Source organism: Equus caballus, chromosome 5, assembly GCF_041296265.1.
Source record: "Equus caballus isolate H_3958 breed thoroughbred chromosome 5, TB-T2T, whole genome shotgun sequence".
In the NCBI taxonomy this organism is placed as follows: Eukaryota; Metazoa; Chordata; class Mammalia; order Perissodactyla; family Equidae; genus Equus; species Equus caballus.
The window spans coordinates 63,922,882-63,950,071 of NC_091688.1; the positions used below are offsets into that span (position 1 = coordinate 63,922,882).

General features: G+C 42.8%; 2 protein-coding genes across 3 annotated transcripts in view; both read right to left on the bottom strand.

Moving 5' to 3' along the window:
- The window catches only part of GNAI3 (G protein subunit alpha i3), a 37,930-nt gene extending 20,222 nt beyond the window's left edge, over positions 1-17,708 (bottom strand). The window contains exon 1 of the mRNA XM_023641465.2: positions 17,169-17,708. Coding sequence (XP_023497233.1) covers positions 17,169-17,286 — 118 coding nt within the window. The 5' untranslated portion in view covers positions 17,287-17,708. The remainder of the gene's footprint in view (positions 1-17,168) is intronic.
- Positions 17,709-20,146: 2,438 nt separating this feature from the next.
- On the bottom strand, positions 20,147-27,156 carry GPR61 (G protein-coupled receptor 61). 2 transcript variants are annotated; one of them, XM_070268572.1, is made up of 4 exons: positions 26,817-26,947; positions 24,072-24,189; positions 21,565-23,824; positions 20,147-20,669 (listed from the first exon to the last, which is right to left on the bottom strand). In XM_070268572.1, the coding sequence occupies exon 3, from the start codon at positions 23,175-23,177 to the stop codon at positions 21,822-21,824; it is 1,356 nt and encodes a 451-aa protein (XP_070124673.1). In that variant the 5' UTR covers positions 23,178-23,824; positions 24,072-24,189; positions 26,817-26,947; the 3' UTR covers positions 20,147-20,669; positions 21,565-21,821. The 2 variants fall into 2 exon arrangements, with proteins under 2 accessions (XP_070124673.1, XP_070124674.1); XM_070268573.1 differs by lacking the exon at positions 24,072-24,189 and having other exon boundaries at positions 26,817-27,156.
- Positions 27,157-27,190: the final 34 nt, after the last annotated feature.

Consider the following 27,190-nt stretch of genomic DNA (forward strand, 5'->3'; position numbering starts at 1 on the left):
CCTCAATCTTCTGTGCTCCACTGTTTCAGCAGTAACTTCCCTCTTTAATAAAATCTCACTCTTAGGTCTTCCCCAAACTGCTTCCCAGGTCTCACCTCCCTCCCGCAATACACATATGGTGTTTGGAACTTCCTAACTTTATCCACATCTTTTTACCTATCTTCCTTCAAAATTCATGACAAGTTTAAGGGGAGATCCATTTGTTCATCTTTATTCTACCAGAGTAGTAATAGTAAGGATATAAAGAATGGGACAGACACAAAGGAATTGCAAAGACAGAATCCGTGGCTTGGACAGGGAGGAACTGAAGATGACCCTGGAAGCAGAAGGACTGGAACTGGACAGGGGAGAAGAAAAGTCTAAAAGGTCCTAGAGACAGGAGAGAATGGGATCAGTTCACCTTAGAAGATTTATCCTCAAAACAATATATATCTAAAGAACATCCTATATAAACAGGCAGAAAGGATGAGGGTGAAGCTACAAAGATTTTTGAGAGAAAAAGGAGAGGACTAGCTAAGTTAGATGCCTTGTTCTCAATAAAAGCAGGAAGGCAACCTGCAGAGAATAAAGGGGTAGAATTAATTCAGAAAACCATCTTATAAATAATCAAATAGAACAAGTAAGAAGTGTGTGTACAGGTTGGCATACATATCACCAACAGTGTTAGATGAAAAACAATTCACCAGTACATATTCTAATGTAGAATCATTATATTCACCTAAACATTCTAAATTTTATTTTTAAGGAGCTCCTTGAGAGCAGGCACTGCATCACATACCCCTCTAAGTTCTTTCCATAACGTATACTACATTATGAGTATGAAAATTGAGACACGGCAATGATTTATTCGTAAGATTCTTTTTTTAAAGAGAATTGCTAAGATGAAGAAAGCATTATCATACACGAATAAACACATTCAGCTCACATACGCACTGATTTTAAAAATTAACCCTAAAAGATGGCTGATACTCAAAAACAGTGTGTCACCTGATGCCTTCTCTCTTTTTTCTCTTTCATTTTGACTAAAAGAAAACTTAAAACCAGTCCAAAGAAGGTACATGAGTATATCAGGCTCTTTTACACTTCTGTGCCTTTAGGGACAATGAATTTCCTCATCTGTACAACAGAGCTCAACAGAAGATGCTTAGAACAGTGCCTGGCACAGAATAGGTTTTCAATAAATGTTAACCAGCTATTAGTTGTAAATGCTGTTTTCACTGTTCAGAATACTACCAAGTAATATTAAGGCCCAAAGAGTTTAATTCAGCAAAAATTCCTTGGATATTGATGTTGGTTCAAAATCCCAGTAGAAATGATGTAACCACTTAGCGGCAGTTTCACAACAAAAAAAACCCTAGATGGAATCTGGAGTCACACACGTACACAGCAACTTGTAACCTAAAAGCTACAGCCAACTCTATCAAAGCATTAGTCATTTTCTCCACCCCACCCTCAAAAGCAAAAGCACTCTCTCCCGTAAATATATTTTCAGCCCTAGATATTCCTGTCTACTCCCTCCTCCCCCACACTTCTCGCCCATCTGTACCTCTACAGCTTCTCCATGAAGCTTCCTCACAGGCCTTTGTACCACTACCACGTGTGCTAGTGGTTATTACAGCAGCACCTGAAACATCTCTTTTTCCTTTCAAATACTTGTTTCTGTGGAGAAATCTTGAAACTTCTAAAAGCCCAGGAGCACAACTAGAGCACAGCCCCTTTTCTGGAGGCCTGCACAGCCAAGTCCCAATATGGCACTATTTTTGGATAACCCTCTAGCCAGTGCTAGACCAAGACACTCTCTTGGTCTTCTACAGCGCCCCATTATCAGACACATGGGAACACAGGAGAGAATAGGCATAGACAGCCTCTCTCTCACAGCAGGTTATAAGCCTGGTCAGCAAATAAAGTTGATTTTTCTTTCTAAATTTGATTTTTCTTTCTGAATTCATTTTAAAAGACTTTTTTAGTTAATGATACCATGTAGTAATAAACTCTATGGAAGAAAAGATTTTAGTCCTATCTCTGCCATGACTAGCTGTGTGACCCTGGGCAAGTCACCTAACTTCACAATGCCTGTCTCCTTATATATAAAATGTGAAGGGCTTTGGCCTAGATGTACTTGATAGTTACACTCTAATATTCTATGACTATTAATTATAACACTAAAAGCAGAGTAAGTCTCTAATTTTGACCCACAAGAGGCTTCAAATCAAACCCTAGATCCATATCTTCCTATTAACCTAACCATTCAAAATAGTTCCCACAAGACAATAAGCAGCATGTTCTCTAATCATGCTATCCTGATCTAGAAAGGATAAAGAGGAGAAAGAATTGAAGAGCGCAGCAACAGCAGGGAAGTAAGAGTTGTCTGGCAGCCAACCTCTTCTACTCATGCTCGAGAGTATTCAACAATTATATAGTCTCAAACTAGCAGAACATTCAAGTTAAGATTGCTATTCTTTAAAAAAAAAAAAAAGTGAATATCTATAGCCAAAGATCATAGGAGCACAGTCCATGTTATTTCCAATAATAAGACTATCTATTGTTCCCACTGATTCCTTTTTATTAACAGGCATAAGTAGTTTACAGAATAAAAATTCAGATTAAGGTTAAAAATGACATTTCATTCAAAATGCTTTTCAAGGTATCATACTTAATACAAAAACTAGTTGCTTCCTAATTTAGTAAAAGAAAAGGTCAGCAAAATTACTGATGGAAAAAATGTCACAGAGCAAATAAAAATTGTTATTCATTCTTTAACAGACATGTCTCGTATGTGCCTGGAACTGCTGGACAGTGAGACTTCAAATACAGGAATTTATGGTCTCATGGGAGAAGTAAGATCTATTTTTCTTGTGAAATAGCAAGTTCCCATAGCCTAAAATATCAGAATAATTTCTTCACCCAGCCCACTGTCCCTCTAAACATGTCAAGCCTGTGCATATGAAAATCCTTGAAAACCCTATTCAGCTCCAACTTCAACTCTTTGCTAAAGCTTTTCCCATTCCCTTTGAACAGAGTTATTACTCCCACACTGATGGCTCGCACAGATTATTCCCTTTCAGCATCAGTCTCAGAAGTTAATTTCCAAAATTAAGTCCCAAACTGTCCTTCCCAGCCACCTCATCTCATTTTATCTCTAGCCAGCTCTAGCTACTCTAAAAATTACTTGACTCTTTCCAGCTCCTAATCTCTTCTCTTTTCGTAAGTTGCTAATTGGTTTTCTTGATTTTGATTAAAAGGTAACGAAACTCTTTTGGTACAACCTGAAAACCCTTCCACACCTGTGCACTTCTCCCTCAAGTGCACCCTTTTCCCTCAAGGGACTAGGCTCAACCTGACCCTACAGGTCAGTGTCAAACACCATAACACTAATACTTGGTCAAATTATTGTAATTATTTGGGTTTGTGCCCAAATAAGACAAGAGACAACAAGTGTTGGTGAGCCTGTAAAGAAAAGGGACCCCTTGTGCACTGTTGGTGGGAATGTAAATTGGCAGTCAAATGGAGGTTCTTCAAAAAGTTAAAAATAGACCTACAATATGATCTAGTAATTGCACTTCTGGCTATATATGTCAGGACTTCATTAGTCCTAAACTCAAAGGCACAATCCTTGAAAGCACAAAATAGTGCCTTCTTTTTGGGTCTGTACACCGCCTCCCCATCCCCCAATCTAGGATGGAGTAGGCACATAATAACTGTGGGAAGAATGGCTTGAGCTTCTATGAGATTCAGTAGCTGCCTAATCACGTTTTGCAAATGCCAGTTGCAATGGATGGAATTTTCAATGCGGGCAGTTACCAGAAACAGAAGATTTCTACTCCTCTGCTATCTTTACTCAGCCTCACACCCATTCCTGGCTATGCCTAACAATGAACTTGGACTCACTTACAAGCCTCCTATTCTCCCTATTTCCCTCTAAACCTTACTCTCAACCCTGTCCCAGCTCCCTTGTACCCACCACTCACTTCAGTGAAGTAAACTGCTATGAATCTGTCCTGCCCACCCTCTATCCCAACACCTAAAAGAGTACATGAAACATAGTGAGTACTCATTAAATATCTCTCCAGTGAATGAATGAATGAATATCTTAAGGGCAAAAGATGGCAGTGAGTTGCAACTGGGACAGAGATCATGAGTCTCCTCTCTGAAAAAGATTTTCCTAAGAAGCAATCATATACCAATCAAAAAGGCTTAAAGCACAGACAGTATAAGAAATTTTTGATAAAGTTTAATTGACATATTAGACCAAATTTCAGAACATCTGCCTGCCCACCACCCCTTCTGAAGAAATTTCTACACTTCACTTCCTCAGTGGGCAATGGCCTACATGATCTGGGCCATGCCCCTCTCTGTGATTGGATCAGGAGTAAATACCTGATACTGGAGTCACCCAGTCACAGGCTGACGGAGGGCCTACACCCCGTGCAACCCAGCTCCAAAAGATGAGCAGACAGATCAGATCACCTGAAGAATCTGCACTAGGAGATACAGAAAAAGTCCTCCTAACTACAAGGTCACAACGTGTGAAAACCTAGTCTACAATTATAGGGTTTCATGCACACCAATATCATAAAGGAAAGGATTCACAGGAAGTCAGTCTGGAGAGAAAAGAGAATAGACAAATGCGCGGAGATTTAAAGATGCCATGAGAGAGGAGAAAGAGCACACACAAAAGAAAACAGAAAGTGTGGAAAGAGAACGATGGGACCCAGGAGACAAAGAAGAGAGGAAGAGACAAAGGAGAACAAGTAAAGAGAAGAAAACAAAGAAAGGCAGAAACAGTGAAGACAAAAAAAAGAGAAAGAGACAGAAGCAGAAGCAGAAGACAGGCAGAGACAACAGTCTGGCCAACGCCAGAGCTGCCTCAGTTCCTGCAGCCTGATTCTTCAGCTCTTCCAGTATTTCTCTTAAACCTCTCTATATTCTGGGGCTGGCCCCGTGGCCAAGTGGTTAAGTTGGCACACTCCGCTTCGGTGGCCCAGGGTTTTGCTGGTTTGGATCTTGGGCGCGGACATGGCACCGCTCGTCTGGCCATGCTGAGGACCCACAACTAAAAATACACAACTATATACCAGGGGGCTTTGGGGAGAAAAACTAAAACTCTTTAAAAACCTCTCTATATTCTAACAATCATCCCCCCACCCAACTCTCTGAGCTACTTTGAATGAGTTTTCTATTCCTTGTGGCCAAAAGGAAAAAAAAAACATCCTGAATGGAACTGGCTTTAAGTTAACTAGAGTCTATTACCCTTTTTTTGGCCTTTAAAAAGTTTTAAGTTGTTTTTATTAAATGTTAAATACATAAAAGACACGACATATGTGTAATAAACATCTGTGTATATATCACCCACCATAAAAAATTAAATATTATCAGCTATCTTTGAAGCTACCTATGTGTCCCTCTCCAATATCAACTACTTTTTCATTAAACATTTCTAGATGGTAAATATGCAATGAGGGAGGGGGAGATATATAAAAAAACACTAACAACCAAAATATGTCCTGCTTACACAGTAGTGTACGGTTTGTTCAGTTTCACATCTTTCATCAATTACATGGACAGGATCTCATTTTACAAGACTTAGAAATGATAAAGCAGAAAGCTAAGAGCCATTTTAACACTCATAAATCACCTAAGGAAGACGCTGGTTTCATTTAGGTAAAAAAAAAGCAGCACCTCACTTAGCCAAGTAGCTCTCCTCAAAATGTTCTTGCTTGAGAATAAGAACAAGGTTACTTGAGTGTTGCTAAAGATCATATATTCTCTTAGGGCAACTGGCCAATTAAGAAGGAAAAGTGGGGTTTCTTCCTCATTTTTGTGGAATATAAAAAGAATGCTTTAGACCGCAGTCATTTGTGAGCAAGAAGGGGGATTACCCTCTGGCCACCTCAAATATTCTAATTTTGGCCTCTGGTAAGTAAGTTTCCTTTTACTTCTTTGAAAGCAGGGCAACAAAAAGTCACTTTGGTGCTAACGTTAAATCACATAGTAGGTACATACGACATGACTGAAAACTATTTTTGCAAAGGTACATTTCCTACTAGCTCTGCCTCAAAATTTTCTTGTGAGATAGAAACATAAAATATTCATTTTAACCCATACATATGCAATGGAGATGTTCTCCAAAGTTACCTGTAACGTTAAATCTATTCACCAAAACCCATATATCCCCAAATTCTAAATTTAAAAATATGAGAATCATATTCCTACTTGTCTCTCAAACACTGATGGCAGCATACAGCACTTTTCTACCTGCCTATTTAGTCGAATGCAAATTAATACCACTCTTTAAAAATTCAGCAAAATAGCAAAATATTGTAAATTGAGTTCCCAGACCATAAAAATGCCTACAATTTCAATTTCCTGTACCATATAAACGTTCACCAGTGCTGCTAAGACAAAACCTCAAAAAGTTTGGGTTTCATGTATGTATATAGTTCTACTAACTTTTCGTTACAGCATGAATTAGTAGTAGTGGAATGGCCAAAAAGGTAGGTGATAGAGGAGAAGAACGCAAAGTCTCTAGATGATTTCCCTCAAATTATACCTACATCTATATTTATCTATTTACATATATAAAATAAAATATGGCTTAAAATATAACTACTAAAACTTCAAATCAACACTCTCCAAATGCCCTGCATGCCTTCCAGCCTTATCTCCTACGCTCCTCCTATACAAACCCCTCATTCCAGGCAAACCTAATTATTTGCTCACTTATGTTTCGGAGCCTTTGTACAGACTATTCCCTCTGGATGCGCTGCTCTCCAGTCTCTGCCTTAAGAGTTCCTATTTATCCTTCAAGGTCCATGTCAAATGTCACCTCCTCTGGGAGGACTTCCCTGATATGGCTCTTTCTCCTCCTCCTTCCAAAGTTGGCTACTTCTTCTGTTACCACATTCCACATATATTACCATTGTTTACTTGTATGTATCCACATCTTGAACTGCTTAAGAGGTTTGTCTATTTCTCAACTATATCTCTAGGCTTGGAAAGTACCTGTGCACATATAAGACAATCAGAGATACCTAATCATCAAGAAGTTAATAAACAAGCCTCCTCCTAGACAGTGCAACACTAAAAACCAAAAAGCTCAATAAAAGGTAGCTTTGACTAAATGCGATGCAGTGTCCTGGATTGGATCCTGGAGGAGAAAAAGAACATCAATGGAAAAGCTGCTGAAATCCAAATAAAGTGTGAAGTTTAGTTAACATTAACACACCAATATTAATCTCTTAGTGTTGACAAATGTACCATAGCTACATAAGATATCAACACTAAGGGAAACCAGGTGAAGAGGATACAGGAGCTCTGTGCAGGGGCCAGCCCCATGGCTGAGTGGTTAAGTTCACGCACTCCAGCTTCGGCGGCCCAGGGTTTTGCCGGTTCAGATCCTGGGTGCAGACGTGGCGCCACTCATCGGGCCGTGATGGGGCGGTATCCTACATGCCACAGCTGGAAGGACCCACAACTAAAAATATACAACTATCTACCGGAGGGCTTTGGGGAGAAAAAGGAAATGAACTCTATGCACTATCTTTGCAACTTTCTTAGAAATCTAAAATTGTTCCAAAATAACAAGTTTATTAAAAAAACTTCTAAGTAATCTAGAAAAAGTTGAAAAAAGTACAAATATTGACGAGGACACGAATGTGGATTTTAATTACAACCATAGTATCAAAAATAAAATAAGAAATATACCTCTCTTCTTGGAAGTAGAAGAAGGAAGTTATTTTTTAACAGTCTGAAATGAACCAAAACATGTGAGGATTTATTAACGCTGCAAAATGGTGAAAAAGACTTACATCATTAAACTGAAGCAGTTCAATCTTTATTTTCAGAAACACGTAACTCAACATTGAAATAACTTCCATAGAAAGTTTAAGACTGCACTGTCATATCACATACATCAGAACTACCCTATCTATGTAAATCATGGTAGTAATTATACCATTACATCAAATAGAGCCCTGTTTTGAAGTTAATGATGCCCGCGTTCTAACTTCAGGAAATAGAGGGGAAAATGTTCTATCAAAGGATATCACTCTACAACAATACTTCCGTAATTTACAGTAATTTTTAAAATGCAATTTCCAAGGTCCTGGGCAAAATCCATTTCCATACAATACTATCCATTTAATAAAAAACTATAAAAACTAGGGATATCAATACATAACTGAAACAGAAATCCAAATACAGTGTAACATTTCCATAATAAGTTCTTAGAATTCAATGGAATAGTATTGCAATTTTAAAATTCAACCATTAGGAAGATTAATTACAAGATGACAAGAATCAAGCTACCCTGGTAATTTTAAAGAAGTCTGATTCAAATGATCCCTACAGCACCAGTGTAATAAGTATTAACAGCAGGCCACATGAATAAAACCAGGAGATACAAGCACAGGTTAAATATACAAATAGAGCATACGTTTTGATCATGGGGAAACACGCCTGACATTATAGCTAGAAAATTCACATGAGCAGCTAGAAAAAATTTAGATATTATCTACTTTTAAGTTAAGCAACAAGAATTTTTTGAGATGTAAGATACTAACACCACTCAAAAAACTAAGAGACTTTTGTATGCACATTAAAAACATTTACCCATTTGAGAATTAGACTCGGTGACAAAAAGACGCCCACAGCAGCAAAATGGGAATAGAACAACGAGTACAATAATATCTCAGCTAATCCTTAACAATCTTTCTTAAACTTTCAAGTATCTTCCAAATCTAATTTGGAAATCAAAGGAAATTCATGTCCAAAGACTGTATTCTCCTGAAACTTCTTTCTAAGGTCACTAGGCCATTACTCAAGTACAAGTCAAATAAATCTGGTCTTTTTGGTAACGGTCTTCTTTGCCTGGTTCATATCAGATATATTTATTTCTGTTACAGCTTAATAACAAGACACAGAAAATAAGATATTTCACTTACACAGAGCACTGTATCAAAAGTAGAACAATTAAACAGTGATCCTAACACAATGTTATTCAGTTCAAGCAGCTTGAATTACAGAAATGATACAGACGATTGCTAAGCAGGTAACAGGATAGCCCGGACAGATAAAGGCTTAAAGATAGCTCTAACTTCTGAACACCGAAAAGGAATTATTCCAAGATGAAGACAGTTCCAACTGGAGGGGAAATCAAATACTAGAACAATTTCTTTTCTTTATATTCTCTTAAAAATTTACATCATGGGTAGTTTATGAATTTATGTCTTTCAAGTTTTTATCTTCAGTTTTTAACTATCTTACTAAAGAGCTTTAAATGTCAAACTAATTTCAATCAAATTCAAGAATAAGAGAAATAACAACACAAAAATAGCCCTCTTTGTAACTTGCTAAAATATTCCATCTGGTTGATAATATTAACTTCACAGACAACGGACCCTGAGATCGGACCTCATTGTACAGAAAAAGGAAAATAAAGCTCAGAGATTGGAACTAATCTTCCAATTTTCAATCTCTTTGCCCTATGTTATTTTTATTTTATTTTACTTTATTTTATTTTTGCTGAGGAAGATTCACTCTAAGCTAATATCCGTTGCCAATCTTCCTCTTTTTGCTTGAGGAATATTAGCCCTGAGCTTACGTCTGTGCCAATCTTCTATTTTTTTTGTATGTGGGACACCGCCACAGTGTGGGTGGTGAATGGAGTAGGTCCACGCCCAGGATCCGAACCCACGAACCCAGGCTGCTGAAGCAGAGCACGAGGAACTTTAACTACTTAACCATCTTTGCCCCATATTATTATACGGCATCTCCTATTTCTGACTTGAGTTACCAGTTCAAAGAGATGTATTTTATTAGGGCTAATCTACTGTATTCTGCTGATTAGAAAAGAAATTTTAAAACAAACTTCAGAGCCAGCCCTGATGGCCTAGTGTTTAAAGTTTGGTGCCCTCTGCTTCTGCGGCCTGGGTTCAGTTCCTGGGTGCAGAACCACACCACTGGTCTCTTGGTAGCCATGCCATGGGAGCGACTCACATAGAAGAACTATAAGGACTTAAAAACTAGAATATACAACTATGTACTGGGGTTTTGGGGAAGGGGAGAAAAAGAGAGAGAGGAACATTGGTAACAGATGTTAGCTCAGTGCAAATCTTTCCCAGCAAAAAAAAATTAAATTAAAAAAACTTCAGTAATCTGAACAAGTTTATGTCACTGTTCTAAACACTTCTTGTGAGACTCATATTTTTATTCTGTGGTCTTTACTGCTAATATTCTAGCTCCTGAGTACTTAAAGCATCGCTTCCTCCCCACTCCTCCCCAACAAGCCCCATTCCCCAACAAATCTAAACATAAGAGAAGAGAAGAGAAGACAGAGCATGGATAGCTAAAATCTATCAGCAATCAGCTTTGCCTAATGTTTTTTGCCTGCTCCCTAACAAAAACCTCTAACAAAGGTTAATAACAAAGAGCAAAAGTCTGTTTTACCCCTTCCCTAAGCTTTGGACAGTTTTCTGGTGCTCATAAAAATAGTGGGGGGAAAATTAGCCAGGAAAAAGCAGACATGATGAAGCAGACCCTGAACGGATTATACGCATTAAAAAAATTAATTCCTGAATTAAAATCAAAGGTAATTAAATTCAGGTGACATTAACCATTGTGAGCTGGATGTGCTGATAATGGGAGTTTAAAATCCTGCACCATACCTCAAGTTGAATTTAATTACATCTCCCAACCATAAAAATGATGACTTAACATTAAGAATTAGCAAGCATGTTCTTGTGAATTAATGGAAATCTAAAGCAGTAACATGTTTAGTTCCTCAAAATTTCTATCTTATTTCATTAAGTTCAACTTACATTTAATAAGTGTCTAGTAGGTGGTAGGCATTATCATCTATTAATCATTAACTCTGTAGCCATGTGTTTTTAATAGAGAATCTGAGCCACCCAGTCCTTCAAAGAGTCAGCCTTATGAAACTCAGGATACCCATCAACCCTGCCATATTCCCACCACAGCTGACCAAACTGAGGTGGGCGTCTGACAAGGCCAGGCCAATCTGATATTCTTTCCCAGGAACTTGGAATGGGGATCCTGGGAATCTGAGTCATATGACATGAAGTACCTGAACTACTAGGTCAGGCAGTGTGTGCCGGAGAAGGGTCAGAGTAAGCCAAAGCTGAAGACTGGAGGGGAGGGGGGACAGGTCAAAGAAGTCACAAGTGAGCAGAGAAAGCTGATCTGAAGAAGCGACTTCCCGACAAAGCAGAGCAAGTGACCATTCTGCTCTAGGAGAAATGAGGAGAGGGGGCACCCAGCACAATCCACGCACGGGCGACCTGGTTCAATTTCATTTCTTATCTCTCCTTGGATGTCTGACACCTATGAAGTTGCCTACCATGTCCTTTCAATAAACCCCTCCTTGACTGAAACAGGTATGAGTGAGTTTCTATTCCTTACAGGCCAACACCTTAGCATTATATTAAGTCCTGCCACAGATAGAAAGATGAGAAATGCCTAGCTTTCTCCACCCTCCAGGGCCATACAGTTAAGAGTAGCTAAGCATACAAAGAGCCACACTGTTAGAAGCAGCTAGGCATGCAAATAACCATAACATATGGCAGACTCTAGGAGGCATAAAAAGTACTATGAGGCTTCAAAGAGAGGGACAGATCATATCCAATTCAGAATATCAAAAAGGTTTCATGGAGGAAAGGGAACTAAATAGTAATCATAATAAATGGCAATCTGCGGTATTTTTTAAATGTATTTACTACGAAAAATAAAATGTTGGAATCCTAAGTCAGTCAACAACAACAACAAAAACTAATTTTACAGGTCCAGCAAATCCAAAAGTCTAGTAACAAGCGAGTCACGGGACTTGGCAACTGACTGCTTATAAGAATGAGAGCAAGAGAGAAGTAAAAATGAGGACAGTTTTCAGCCTAGATGATTTTGAGAATGATGATGCTGGAAAAGGAAAGTTCACAACAGGTGGGCCTGGGGAGAGAAGTGAAGAGGGGACGGAAACCTCTTCTGGATATATTGACTTGAGGTAAGTAGCAGTGAGTAGTTCATTAATTCACTGGAGGAACGGGAGAAAGAGGAGCCATCTCAAGTACAAGAAAACAGATTTCTCAAAAATTCCAAGTAAAGAACTGCCCTCTAAAAGAGGAAATAAAAGACTCTTCACAACGTCTAGGTTTCTTCTTTTGCATTTTGAATGTTCCAATTTTGCCTACTGATTTTCCTGGTCAAAGATGAGGGACTTTAACGAATGGAGGTCAAATAATAGTGTGGAAGAAGAATCTGATGGAAAATATGATTCCTTTCCCCCAAAAAATTCATATAACCACAAATTTCGCTAACAATTTTATAAAGTTCATGGATCTTCTGAAGCTGTACACACCCCAGGTCTAAAAAAAAGCATGCTGTGGAAGAAATTGTGGAAGAAAGAGAGAAGGTTAGGAAAAAAAAGAGAAAATATCTACAGAGACCCATCCACACTTTTCCTTTCCAAGAAATGAGAGGATGAAGGAGCTCAGCACCATGAGGGAGGAGAGAAAAGAGCACAGTGCTTCAGGCTTCACCAAACTTCTCTAACAGAGGAAACACTTTCCTCAGAGACAACTGCCCCAAAACTAGAAGACTTTTTTGTAATGGTGCAAATAAGTTTAACAGGCTAAAAATTATCTTTAAAGAAAAATAGTTGCAGCCCTCATTTAAAGGCTGCACGACCTATCAAATCTAGTAAGTACTGAGTACCCTATTCCATGGTCATCATTGTACTTACTATAGAATTAGCATACTCAGGGGAGATTACAATATTATAATTCCTGAAAAGGAACATATTTTCAGACTGCAGAAGTGATGAATACATTGAAGTAAGACACAGAATAAGTGCTTATAAAAAACAAACCTGTTTTTGCAATGTGAATTTCTATTTTCTATGCCCGTTTTTTTTTTTGCCCAGACACAAGACACATCCTCACAAGAAATTTAACAAACTGTCTGTGAATCTTATGCCAAATAAATGGCAAACATTATAAAGAATAGCATCCTATGAGGATATAATGTAATAGTATATTTATCAAAAGACAGTTTTATTTTCAATAGTAAGCATATTCAGCCAGTAATATGCAGATATTTAAATGTGAATAATCATTGTATAATATAGGGTTTAAGTGAATTAGATGATTCCAATTCTCTTCAGGCAATTTAATTTTTTGCCATATCACCACCAGCAAAATCCTAAAGAACAAAGCATTATTCTCATTTTGTATAATAATATTTTCTCAAGATCTGCTACGGGGAACTATTAAGAAACGGAAATCTAGATAGCACAATAGACCATTCAATAAGTGACAAAACTAAGTGATAATATTTAATTCCTTTTACCACACAAGAGTAATAGCTATTAAAATTCCTCGAAGATCTTTGAAAAGGGTATATTAATATTTGAAAAATAATCAAACTCTCTCTCTGAAACACCCTTGAAAAAGTAGCTAAAATGATAAGCTTCACAAACATCATCCTAATAACAGAATCACCATGTACTGAATACTTATTTGCTAAACATTTTACCTACATTATCTCATTTCATATTATGAAATAGGCATCATCATCCCCTCTTCATATATGTGAAAATTAAGATTCATATGGTTAAAGTGCATGCTCTGGGTCTCAGCTAGTAAACGGAGTTGGGAACTGAATTCAGTTTTACGTGACTCCAAAAGCAGTGCTCTTGCGACTGTATCAGTGCTTCCTAACTTTTGTCACATCATGGCACAGACTGAAAAACATAGTATTCGTAAGGGTTACTGAGGTAAGCTGCAGGGCTTGATGAAAATAACATATATTTTCTTTATATTATAAAATTATGACATGAAAAATAAAAAGTATTACAAATGATATTAAATACTAATTGGCATAAATCTTCCAGATGAAATATTTTCAACTGCCAGATTCAGAAAGTTTACAAGGGATTCACACCAAAAATGTTCATATATCATTTCAACTACTGTAAAATTTTCAAGTTAGAAAAGCAATTTAAAATTTCAAAACTACAGAGCCAGCCTTGATGGCCTAGCAGTTAAAAGTTTAGTGAGCCTGCTTTGGTGGCCCAGGTTCGGTTGTCAGGTGCAGAACCACACCACTCATCTGTCAATAGCCATGCTGTAGCAGGAGCTCACATAGAAGAACCAGAAGAACTTACAACTATATACTGGGGAGGGGGTGAGGGGAGAAAAAAAGAGGAAGATTGGCAACAGATGTTAGCTTAGGGCAAATCTTCCCCTGCAAAAAAAAAAAAAATCAAAACTATAAAAAGTGTACAAACAGCACACTTGCCATCCTATGCACTGCAGTCTGGCTGGGAAGCTTTGCATAATATAATTTTGTCTTTCTATAGCATATTATGATTAAACACTAATTTGTATCTCAAGATCTTCCCAATAACACAATTAAAGGAAATTCAAACCAAAGGTAATCAAAGAATTACAACACTGAAGTCTCCCTTAACTAATTAAGCCCACACTAGGTTCTTAATTTGAATTTCTATAGTACCCAGAATCTGTAACATTCATTTTAATTTAATAATAACAACAGCTAATATTCATTGAGCTAATACTATTTGCTAGACTGTGTTCTACTTTACATTATTATCATATGTAATCCTCACAGCAATCCTATGAAGTACCTCTATTTTCTCCATTTTAAAGATGAGGAAACCGAGGCAGAGAGAAATTGAGTAAATTACTTTCCTAAGGCTACAGCTGATAAATGGGAATTAGAATTTGAAACAGTCTGACTTCAGAGCCCATGTTGTTAATCACTATGCTAAACTACATCCCTGCAAGGAAGAAAACACAGTGAGACTTAAGGAATACCTAGTACATGCCAGGAGAGACAAAGGTAAGTAAATAGATCCCAACTTGGACTAAGCTCAATAGTTTCACATTAGTAAAAATGACTTGCATGTACGTCAAAGGAGATATTCTACAGCAAAAAGAAAATTATCTGCATAGTGTGATGGGTGTATTTTGCTTATAGAAATAGTAAGGAAGATAACTATAAGTTCATATATGCATTATGATATAGTTCAAGCAAGAGCTTCTGTCTCCACAACCTATTTGAAGCTGATTTAACTTGCTCAAGAATATTAAAAAATCTTACTTAAAACAATGAAATTGATAAAAATTAAAAACAAAGTCTTTAGTACTTTGATTTTTACTTATTGCTTTTGAAGTTGCCCAAGTCATCATGTGTTTAATTTTGTTTTTAACTAAATGCACTACTCAAAAAGTCCTCAACACAGATTTTTCTAGACATCTGGACAAGCTCTGCTTGCCTAAATTCTGCCTGCCAAATCCCGCCGTTTGGAAGAAAGCCTCAGAGTTTACAACTGTATTACAAGAGGCTAACGTGCTGAGGGGATCTCTGACGGTAACGTAAACCAAAACACCCAGAAAGGATGAAAATACACCTTTAATTTCATAACCAATCTCAATACAGACAATGCTAACACCTTGAGTACCTATTATGGTTTACATCAAACATCTGAAAGGCCCCAAAGAGCAATGTCCAACATTACGTGGCTCACGCTGATTGACAGTAAATATTTAAGGGGCATCTACTGTGTGCCAGGGAGCATCCTCATCCACAAATGATACCTGTTACATAGAGAGTGGCAGTCTAGAACTACAATTTAAATTCATGCATTCTGAAAGATCGAGTATTCAAACTGGAGCTCAAGCTCCAATACATAACCTTCCCCCTAATCCAAAAAGCTATTATTACCAGGGCTTCTGCATTCTACAAACCACCAAACATGTTATCATGAAGAAACTAGCATGGGCACCCAGCACATCCTGGAGTACAAAACAAGCCTTGGGTTATGCTGGTGCATTCTGTCCTCTGGAACTTTACAACATGAAAATTGGGCAATTCTCCTAAAGCGATTTCTTTTTCTCAAAAATCGATTGTTTTAAAAAGTAAAGTTCTACTGCTTGCAGAAACCATTACTCCTACTTATTCTTCTCAAACAGATCCCCAGAAAATACTAATAGTGAAGAAATGTAGCTTGACTTATTGGTAAGCTGATGCCTGGGTACTAGAAAGCCTCTCGAAGCCAGTCTGGCAAAAATTTTAAAACTAATCATGCTGAGTAAAATGCAACTGACTGTACATAAAAGTTACTTAAAACAAAGGTCAGGCTAAAAAAAAAAAAGGTCAGTTAATTCCTGAAACCAATATTTTTAGTTTGAAGAGACCAAAAAAGATAAAACAGCTCACCAAAAGTCTGTCACAGCTTTTACAGTAAATATGTCCAATTTCATAATTTAACCTAAGATAACTCCATCTCCACTGCACATCATCCCTAGCAACTATTCAGCAATTCCCAATGTGTAATCTATTGTCCACTACGCCTTTTGCCACAAACCTCAAACAAGCCAGTTCTTAAATTTCCTCAACTCATACCATGTCCTCTTTTATAAAAACAAAGGGAGGAATTACAAAACTTTAAGAGAACAAAAATTACAGAAAAAGCTGGAAAGGTATAGACAGCCTCTGCACCCAAGCTCTTTGCCTTTATACCTAAGAACTTGTCATTTATCTCAATCACACACCTTCGTGTTCCTGGATAACCAAGGGTTCCTCCATCTTACCAGCAGTTCAAAATTCCCACTCTCTAATAAATGACAGGGTCCTTATGTGACCACTCTGTCTCAGCCCCTCTCTCTATTTATATTAATCATTCAAGGCTCCCTGTCATAAAGTATCACCACGCTCCAAACTCACAAGCCACTATACGAGCCCAACACAAGCCTATCCCGTCCTCCTTGCTACCAACGCACTCTAACCCCTTGCAAAACCTTCCCTAATATCGGGTCTTCCTTGATGAGCTTTTACCAAATTCCTAACACAGTCTCGATATCCTATTGCCCCACACTTCCAAACTCTCTTCGGTAAATACAATTCCAACGCACAGTCACCCCCTCTCTCCAGCCTAATTCCCACAACCCCAAAACCCCACCTCCTCATCACGCCCTCCCGGGCCTCAGCCACCTACTCAACACCCCGCCCCATGCCCGTCACGCCCTCCAGATCCCTTCGGGGTCCTTTCCGCCGGCCCGGCCGGACCCCTCTCAAGGCTCCCAATCGCCCAGGCCCTCGCGATCACCCCGCCAGCCCCGCCCCCAGCCCCTCACCGAGGAGCAGCAGCTTCACTTCTTTGGCCGCTTTCTCTCCGTCCTCCCGCAAGTTGCGGTCGATCATCTTGCTCCGCTCCACCGCCGCCTTGTCTTCGGCGCTCAGTGTGCAGCCCATGGCGGCGGCGGGAGAGGGGACCGGGCCCGGACTCACTCACAGACCACTGAGACTGCGGCTCGCCTGGCTGAGACAGACCCTGCTGCTGGGCGGCGGCCCTCTCCGTCAGCTTTCGGAGCGCCCGATGGAACCGGATATCCGGTGTTTACGACACTTCCGGCAACGCCCCTCGGCCGTTACTGCTAGAACATCTCTAGGTCGGGTGGAGGAGGCGCGACCGAAAGCGGAAGTACCGAGAGAGGCACGGTGAGGCGGCGCGGTGGTTCCGTGCGTAGCGAGGGGCTGTCGAGCTCGCTGAGCGACGCTCGACCTTAGTTCTCTTTCACCTTTTCGGCTGCCTTATTCGGATAAATGTAGAAAAACGGGGGACTGTTCTCTCCAGTTCATGGCGCCCTCCCGAGGTCACACAGCCTAGTTTGGCTGGGGCGTGAGTGGGGGGAATTCCCAAATAAGAGCCCACAGCCCGCATGGGAATTTCTGCTGGGAATTTCTCACTGACGAGAAAGCCCCTTTGATCTCTGACCTTGGAGACCCGGGGCCCCTGCCCAAGTGTAAGACACTTCCGCTGCCAGGATCATTTCAGCTAGATCTATGGGATGGGAACGAACTCCCAAGCCTGGGCCCCAGCCACGCTTCACATCTGAGATCTGTAAGACCGACCATGCCAAGGACTTCAGCGATCCTTTTCTGCCCACTCTGGCCCAGCGCTTCCTCCTCTCGAAGTGGACCCTGGTCCTCGGTCCGTTGCGTACGAATTTCTCTGGGCTTGAGAGTTGCCCAGCTACTATGTTGGCAAAGGGCCACTTGAAGTCGCTAACAAATACCCTGTTAACTTGAAAGGGAAGCGTGTAGTCCTCCATAAAGTTTCCATGCTGCCTTTCTCCCAAATAAGTCGTTTTTGGTGCTTACAGATTGTCCTGCGTTGGGGGTTTAGGATTCTACCAAGATTAGTCAACCCCAGTCCCACACCCCGAAACAAACCAGTGCATCCTGTGAATCTCCTGCTAAAATTTACTGTTGTGGTACCCCAAAAGGGAAGTTCTAGTAAAATTTGCCTCTCGGGTCTAGCATCACCTGAAAATTAAATCTCCTATGAAAGCCCCAGACTGATAACCTTTTTCGCTTATAATCCTGGGTACTACCGTGAAGGTGGCCCTAAATTACCTTTACTGCCAAATAGCCCCACAAATAACTCTCAGCATACATTCTAGGGAGGGGAACTCTTGTAGCCTCCAAAACCTTTCCCTGATTAAAAATTATTTCCCTAATAGAATGTAAACCTTAGAATGTCAGGTCCCAACAGAAAGGTCTATATGGTGATGATTCGTTAATTAGATTTCTTGAGGGGCACCTTGAATAACCTCATCCACCATCAATTATCAATGCCAGTTCTTCAAAGTTTGAAAAGTCTACTCATTCCCAAACCTGTTAGAATAAAAGGGACTGCTTTCCCACAATCAATACTTATGGGGAAAAAGGGCAAGAGGAGAGGGAAGAAAAACCAATATTTATTGAGTACCTATTTGCCAGGTATGGCTAGGTGCTTCCACGTGTCATCTCTTTTAATCCTCACAACAACCCTGTGAGGTAGGTAGTGTTATCCCCATTTTTACAGATGAGGAAATAGGCTCAGAGAAATTAAGCATCTTTCCCAAGTTCACACAGTGAGTAAGTAGACCTGACTCCAAATTCACCTCTTTGTCTGCCATACCACTCTAAGATGTTACCTGGGGAGACCTGACAACAGAAGGTTTCCATCCAGGATTGAGAGTTACCCCACCATCACTAGGGTGCGGAAAAAGTGACAGGCCGGTTGTCTCAACCTGTTGATTCTTCAGTGGATTAGAGAGGTCAAAATTTGTCCAGGAACAGCTTTCACAGCTAAGGATTACGTATTGAACCTTACCAAGCAATCCTGGTAACTAGAAAATTCCTGAAAGGTGTTAATGACAGAAATTGTTGGGAAAGTTCTCAGCATAACAGAAATTTTTATTTCCTTCATGATCCACTCAGGGAAAAATAAATGACAAATGAACTAGCGCAGGTCAAATTCCGTAATAAACGCCAGTGAGATCACAGTGTCAGGAAATGTCAGCCTGAATTAGAGATATCCTTGCTACTTAAAATTTTCTTTGATGTATGTAAAGAAAGGGTTGAAGGGCAAAGTCAAAGGAAAAGGCAAAATAAATTGACAAAATGGCTGCCAGGCAATGTTTAGAGCCTTCCCTTCTCCCCTCCTGCCCACGCCGGACCACACCTTTCCTACTTCCACTGGACTCACACTGCCACCTGCTGGTAATGCCTAGGGCCTACTAGCTGATCAGTGCTGTTTGGAAGAAGAGTTCTCCCCCCATCCAGGAGTTTATCTTAAAAGGGAGGAGAGAGAGGCAAGCATGTTTTTTGATCACGAAAGACTCTCTTCCGTGTATGTATTATCTAAGGGATTTCCTCAATGTAATAGGCGCTAGACTAGAGGCAGTCTAGTGGTAGGAAGACAGAAACCTGGAAATTTTCCTAGAGGGGAAAAGCTGTTTACCCAAGTTTCATTTAATAAATTATTTTCTTCAACTAGAGTTTCAGTGACAACCCCTGTACTTCCCACAATCTGCAGGAAGCCTCCATGTAGGTATCTTGCTGCAATGGACTGAACTCTCAGAACCATGAACATATTCTCCAATATATTTCTCAAACACATTCTATAGTGCTTTACCAGATGTAAAAATACAAGGTACCTGATCGAATTGGACTATGAACTCCTTGAAGGCAGTGACGCCACATGCTCTGTGTGAGTCCCAGAGAATATTGGGTATTCAACTATTATGCACTGAATTGAACTGAAGGAGTCATGTTGATATCAGTATAACTTTTTATAATAAAAATTATTTATTGGCTGTTCAAAGGGAATCTGTCCCACTCCCACCAGCCCATCTTCCCCTTTGATGCTCACTGAGCCAGGAATTTGTTCAAATACAGACCACACCACCCTCTGGTCCAGCCTCAACACTTTTATGTTACCTGATTCAATTGAGGGGAGTGGGATGGACAGGTAGTCCCAGATGGGTGTCCTGTCCAGTTTGCAATTATTCCGCTTCCCTTGAAAATACCATCACCAATACAAACCAACACATTTCCTACAGTCTCAGTTGTGAACGGCTGAGCCCAACTCTTTTGCTCTCTCTCCAACCTAGGGCTGCAGATAGGAGAGAGATTTAAGTCTTTGTCACTGAAGCTAATGTTAAGAGCAATGAATGGGAGTAGGGAGGCATTTAATGGACCAGGGAAACCCCATCCATCCCATTCCCAACCTTAGTCTCTTGTACCCGATTGTCCAGGGGGCTGGAGGTGGGTCACTGCCATGAGGAGAGAGACCAGGGAGGCCAGTCCTAGGAAAAAACAGATTTATAGTATTATTGGTCAGGGTGATTATCGGGTCTGTCTGTATCCAACCACCTTAGCAATTCAAATGCTAATCCCCATCTTCAGCCATCCAACCCCCAATCTTTCACTTATTCATCCTAACAGACAAGTAGAAAGGGCCATCCTGTCTTAGTCTTGCCTCTGCTGAGATCAAGCTTGCGGGTAGAAAAGAGAGCTGCAGTCAGCTTTCTTGTCTTCTACTCTATGTACCCTGATTGCTATTTCCTCTTCTGGCCAAACTCAGGAAAGGAATATACCCAGCTGATCCTCTCACTTTAAGGAAACCCCAGATCTAAAACTAGAACAAGATCTACTAACTCAAATGGAAACTCATGGATTTTATTTAGTTCTTTTTAAACCTAGCAAGGAGAGCCAGCCCTGATGACCTAGTGGTTAAAGTTTGGCATGCTCTGCTTTGGCAGCCCAGGTTTGGTTCCCAGGCATGGAACTACACCACTTGTTTGTCAGTAGCCATGCTGTGGTTGTGGCTCACATAGAAGAACCAGAAGGACTTACAATTATACACAACTGTGTACTGGGGCTTTGGGGAGGAAAAAGAAAGAAAAAAAAAGGAGGAAGATTGGCAACAGATATTAGCTTAGGGCGAATCTTCCCCAGCAAAAAAACAAAAACAAAAACAAAACCCAAGCAAGGAAATAAGAAGAGATGGGTCATTTTCTTACCTTGCTTGGGTGCAATTATTGCCCTGGACAATTATACTGAAAAATTAAATATCCTAAAGGATCCCCAGAATAACTCCAAACCTAGCCTGCTGCCTTATATCCTCCAACTCCTACCCTTAGAGAGTTTCCCTGCTTCCTGAGGCATGGAAAGTTCACTGGTTGAAAGGCATCATCTCACCTTCGTGACCCATTACTCTCGTCACCATCTCACCAGGTCCCCTCCCCCAGTAGTCAAGGATCATAGCCATGTCCAAGGCTTTCACCACATGTCCATCCTGTTGGCTCTGTTCCTGACCCAGAAAACACTAAGCGAAAGCTGTGTGCAGAGACCCCAGCCCTAGCCCCAGCTAGCTGGGAAAAGGTGGTCCCACAAGGTGTTCCTTGCAGCCATAACCGGCCCCCAGCCCCATCTCTCTCCAAGTGTCCAGCAGCCCATCATGATTCTGGTCGAGGTGAGGGGGCAGGACGGAGGTAGCTGTCCGACATGATGATGTCGCTGGTGAGTTGTTGCTCCAGGAACTCGGAGGTCTCCTCAGCTATCTGGCCTGGAATTCGAAAGTCAACAGCAGGTGGCTCCTGCTTAGGGCTGGGTGTAGGTCGAGAAACCCAGGACTCTGTGGGACAGGCAGTCCCCTGAAGGAACTGCAGGAAGTTCTCCTCAATGGAGCCCTCCCGGCTAGGCAGCCTCAGCTCCTCCTCTGGGGCCTGCTTGAAGAAGCAGACAAACTGCTTGCTGAGCTCCCCCCGGATCTGGCGATTGAGACATCCATAGAAGAAAGGGTTGGAAGTGAAGCAGAAGTAGCCGATCCAGGTCACCACATTCTCCACCTGCCCAGTCGAAATGGGCTGAGTGCTCAGGGCAACGTAGAGGTGGAAAGAAAAGTAGGGCAACCAACAGAGCAGGAACTGCCCCCCCACGGCCAGGAGCACCACTGCCGCCTTCCCGCCCCCAAACGTCCGGTGCGGTGTAGTCTGGGGGGCCCCTGAGCTGGTGACCATGGTGGAGCGGCTGCTGAGAGACTCCGAGCGTTGCCGGGGTGTCTCCATCCACGTGGGCAGTGGTCCATGCTGCATGGCAGCCACGCGGGCTACTCGGAACATGCTGCAGTAGACCACGAGGATAAGGACCAGGGGCAGCAAGAAGTAAAGGACAGCAAAGACTACCACAAAGAGCTGGCAGTAGGCACTGTGGCTCCACTGGAGTGAGCAGCCTGGGGGGATGCTGGGAGCTCCTTCCTCCCTGGAGACCCTTCCCAACACTGGCACAGAAGCCATCGCCAAGGCCTTTACCCACACACCCACCAGCACAGAGGCCACCAGCCCCAGCGTCATGCGCACCTCGTAGCGCATGGGGTGGACCACATAATAGTAGCGCTCCACATTGATGGCTGACACTGAGAGAATGGCCAGGCTGACAAAGCATACGCTCAGGAACAAGTAGAGGCGGCAGGCGACCTCCCCAAAGAGGTCATGGTCAAAGAGGGCGGAGCTGGAGAGCATGGCCAGGGGCATGAGGGTCAGTGCGGCCAGCAGATCCACCAAGCAGAGGTGGAAGACGAAGACAAATTTCCGGAGAGCAGGTGTCTTGGCGATAACAGCCATCACAGCAGCATTGCCAGCCACAGCGGTCAAGTCCAGAAGGAGCATGAAGAAGAGGGCCACAGATTCTGAAGCCACGTCCCGCAGCCCCACTTCCGGCACCCCACTGGCAGTAGAGGGACCTGGGGTTTGAAGGACCTTCCCCAGAGTGGAAGAGTTCCCTGATGACTCTGGGATGGGTGAGGACTCCATGGGGCCGAAAAAGGACACCCAGGGTACCTCCTGTCACAGGCCCATCCCCCATCCTAGTCCAGTGACCCTGGGATGGCAAGCCCAGGCCCAGGCTTCCCAATTTTGTCAGCGAGTGGGAGTCGGGGGAGAGGGCGCCTCCTGCTGGAGCCTCTCAGGCAGGCTCTTAGTGGCAGCCTTCGAGGCTGGGCTGCACATACAGAGCGCCAGGCCACTAACTGAGGGCTCAGGAGCTCCTCTCTCCTTTCTGGCAGGAGGTAGCTCTGGGTCCACCTTGGTGACTGCGAAGCAGCAGCAGAGCAGACGTGAAAAACGCAGGGGCCTTGTCCACTCAGCGTTCCACCTTCCGAGTGGTCTCCGGCTCCTTCTTTTCCACTTCCTTTCCTGTCTTCTCCAAACTCTTCTCGCCTTTCAAGGACTGTTATCCAGAGATTCTAAATCCTCTGTCTCCCTTGCCCAGGGTCCTGCTGAGCTCCGGGATAGTGCCCCAGTTTGGAGGTGGTTTATGTAAATTCCCTGATTTCCTGTCTCCTCAGACTGGCAGGAGCTGTTGAGGAGTAGAGGGAGCACGAGGCTTGGTTTCCAGTCCCAGGTCTGGGAGTTAAGTAACTCTATGACTCTTCTGAACTTCTGTTTCCTCACAAAGGCATCTGTAAAATGAAGGGAATAATCCTGACTTCACAACTGTGTTTGAAGGATTGTGTGAGATTTAGTCATAATAATATTAATAATAAGCAGTAACATTTATATGGTGCTTTCCACATGCCAGATACTGTTCTAAGTACTCCATATATATTCACTCATTTTAATCCTCACAAAACTCTACGAGGTAGATATTATTTTTATCCCCATTTTGCAGTTGATAAAACTGAGGCCTAGAGAGTTTGCATAACTTACCAAAGGTCACACAGCTAGTAAGTGGTAAGGTCCAGGGACACTCCCAGGCAGTCTGGCTCCAGGGCCAGTACTCTAGCCCACCATGCCATGCTGCACTTGACGGCGCCCTCCACAGTGGCTGAAACGTAAGAGGCATTCAGGAAATAGTTGCTGAGTTTGAACCATCTCTCAACATGTCTCTCATTGCTCTGGGGTTACTGCTGGCAAGAGATCACCTGAAAAGGGGAAGGGCTGTGCTTTCGTCTCCTCTGACATCCCCACCCCAAGACAAAGAGCTGTTACTTTGGGAGTGTTGAGAAGGAGCAAGGAAAACGAAGCATCCCAGCTGGAAGGAAACTGGGAGGTCAGCTCATCCAGCCTCCACTGCTCCCAAAGCCAGAAGGGCATAAGTCCCATCTCCACCCACTCCTTAGCTTCTCATGGCCACTGTGCCCCTGCAGGTGGGAGAGTAGCTTCTCCTAACCTCCCCCTCCCCAGGTCCCCAGATTTCTGCTCATTGGAGCTGACCATCAGAGGATCCCAGGCCTAGAGCCCTCTTGGTCCCAGACTGTTCCCACAGTCACAGAACAAGGAGAGAGGAGGAGGCATCTGGGTAGGGGCGGGGTGGGTATGCGTGTGGGTAGATGACTGCGATCGTGGAAGTGGGTGAGCATAAAGCAGAGAAGAAAACTAGAAGAAATTGGAGAGGAAAATGTCTGGGGTTTCAGTATCTCTCATTTCTCCTGATCAAATGGCAGATCAGACCTGTTTTATGTGTCTCATTATCCATGCTGAGTTTGCACATAATCAAAATAAGTTGCCCAAGGTAATTTTAAATTTTTTCGTTTCCATATACTCTTCTTGCAGTCCAGATTCCCTCAGTTTAGTGTGCTAAGTTCTGCAAATTAGAGGCAAACTGTGGACCTGCCAAGTCTGGTGGGCTTTCTGTAGACAAGACACAAGTTGCCCGGGTCACAGTTTCCTCATCTGTAAAATGGGTTGGACTGGACGACCTCCAAGGTTCCCATAGATGATAACATTTGATGACTCTGTGAGTTCCTGGACTACGAAGGGCCTGGTGGTTTCTCAATTTAAAAACCCATCATTTCTCTAACTGCAATAAAGAGGACCACGTGGGGCAGTCAGGCCCCATTCCCTCTCCACAGTCACAACCTTACAGTCACCTCTGGTTTTTGTCATGACCACCAACTTTGCACTAATTTAACTTCTAGCATGCCATGCATGCCATGGGTGCTCAATACAATTTTGTGAATTGAATCAAACTCAGATTGATGAGTTGAATCCCTGCCTCTAGTACATACTCCAAGAAAACTCAGTCAGTCAGCTGTGTGCCAGCCAGGGCCCTCTCTTCTGGAAAGGGTATCCTGGGCTCTTGGACTTGAGGCAGCCCTAACTTTGGAAAACTGCCTAGAGACGCGCCTCTCCCCAGGCATAACAGAAAGCTCATTTCACAGTTAAAATGGCCACATAGACTCAGGGTCTGCAGAGAAAGTGAAGAGAGGGCCTGAAAGTGGAGACGTCAGCTTCTCATAAGACAATCTACCAGAAAAAAATGTGGAAAAAGATACTAGGAGAGGCATCCTTGCCCCTTACAATACATGCCATGACTTCCCCATCCCTTCTACCTGGGAGTGTGGTCCGGGAGACGTGGCTCTGAGGCCCTGGAAGCTAAAAGAGCAAAGGCCTACCGTCTCTGCCTGGACATCAAGGGTCTGCCAGCAGGGCCCACCCAGGGTCTCAGACTGAGGGAAGCAGACATGGTTTCCACGTGGAGATGGAGGGGGTGCTGTGAAGCCAAGATGGAGCCCTAGGCAAGAAGGCATTGGACATTTCTCTTTTCCACAACCCCCCTAGCCTTGCCAGCATCTCCACACGGACTCCTAAATTGCAGGATTCCAATTTACCTCCTAACCGACAGCCCAGCATACCTGGGCCCTGGCACTCCCTCACTGATGGACTGGGGTAAAGGAAGGGAGGGCGGTGGTGTAACAGTTTCACAGGGGAAGCCCACGGAGCCTCACTCCCCTCCTAGCTCAAGTCATCATGCCTTCTCGGATGCTCTCGTCCTCGCGCTGCTTCCTTCCAAGACCCCCTCCCTCACCTCCAGGACCTCTCAGTACCTGAAGGCTTTGCCACCATATGAGCTGAGGTCTGGGCCTCTAGAGGGGCATGGAAAAGTTAGGGATATCCTTGTTTCAGGATGCAAGATGTACCTAAGTGCCCAGCCCAAGGCCACAGAGGTGTCGTTGTGATTCAGATGCACCTGTTTCCCAGATACAGAGCTTCCCTCCCAAGGACCGCAGCCTGGCCTTCCCTCAGACAAGAGCATGCCCCTCCTAAGCCAGGAGACATTTCCAGGGGGCTACAACACCTCCCCCCAGCAGAGTTGCCCACACCCAGGACACAGAGTTGCCCATAAGCCTGGATGCCAAAGGACTCATTCCTAGGATGTGAGGGACCCATCTCTATGACATGAAGCAAGATATGTAGGGAACCCTGTCTGCCTGCGGGATGTAGGTACTCCTGCTGGCAGGAGATCAACCCCTCATCACTAGACTTCAGAGATGCCCACACCCCAGTACTGCCTTCGGGATACCTGGGATCCCATTCTCTGACAAACTGCCTACCATAAGGTAGGGTGGGCTGGTCCTTGGGATGCAGGGCTGCCCTTCTGTAGGGTACCTCAGCGCTCACCACCAGGCCCTGACTCTGGCCCCCGTTCCTGGCCTAGTCGGCAACTCCTACCTTTGCTGAGCAGCTCCCGGCTCCCATGTGATAGCTCTTCTCAGCTGATGCTCCTCCAAGGCTGCTGAAGCCTGAACCACTGCAGTGATGGTGAGAGGCAGCCGGCAGAGCAAGATGCTCTGAGAGCTTCTGGGTCCTAATGGCCTCCTGCTTCCCACCTAGCCCCCTGGAGCCACTTCTGAAGCCAGTGGCCGGGCACCAGTGCCCCCAGGCAAGGCGTCCAGGAGTGGGCCCAATGCCTCCCACTTCTCTCAGGTTGCTAGAGTGGCCTCAAAACCTCGTGGCCCGGGTGGTGGTAGGCAGTGGAGACCCTCCTGGCCAGGCTGATGAAGTAAAAAGAGCATTCAGAGTCAGAAAATCCAGATTTAAGGCCT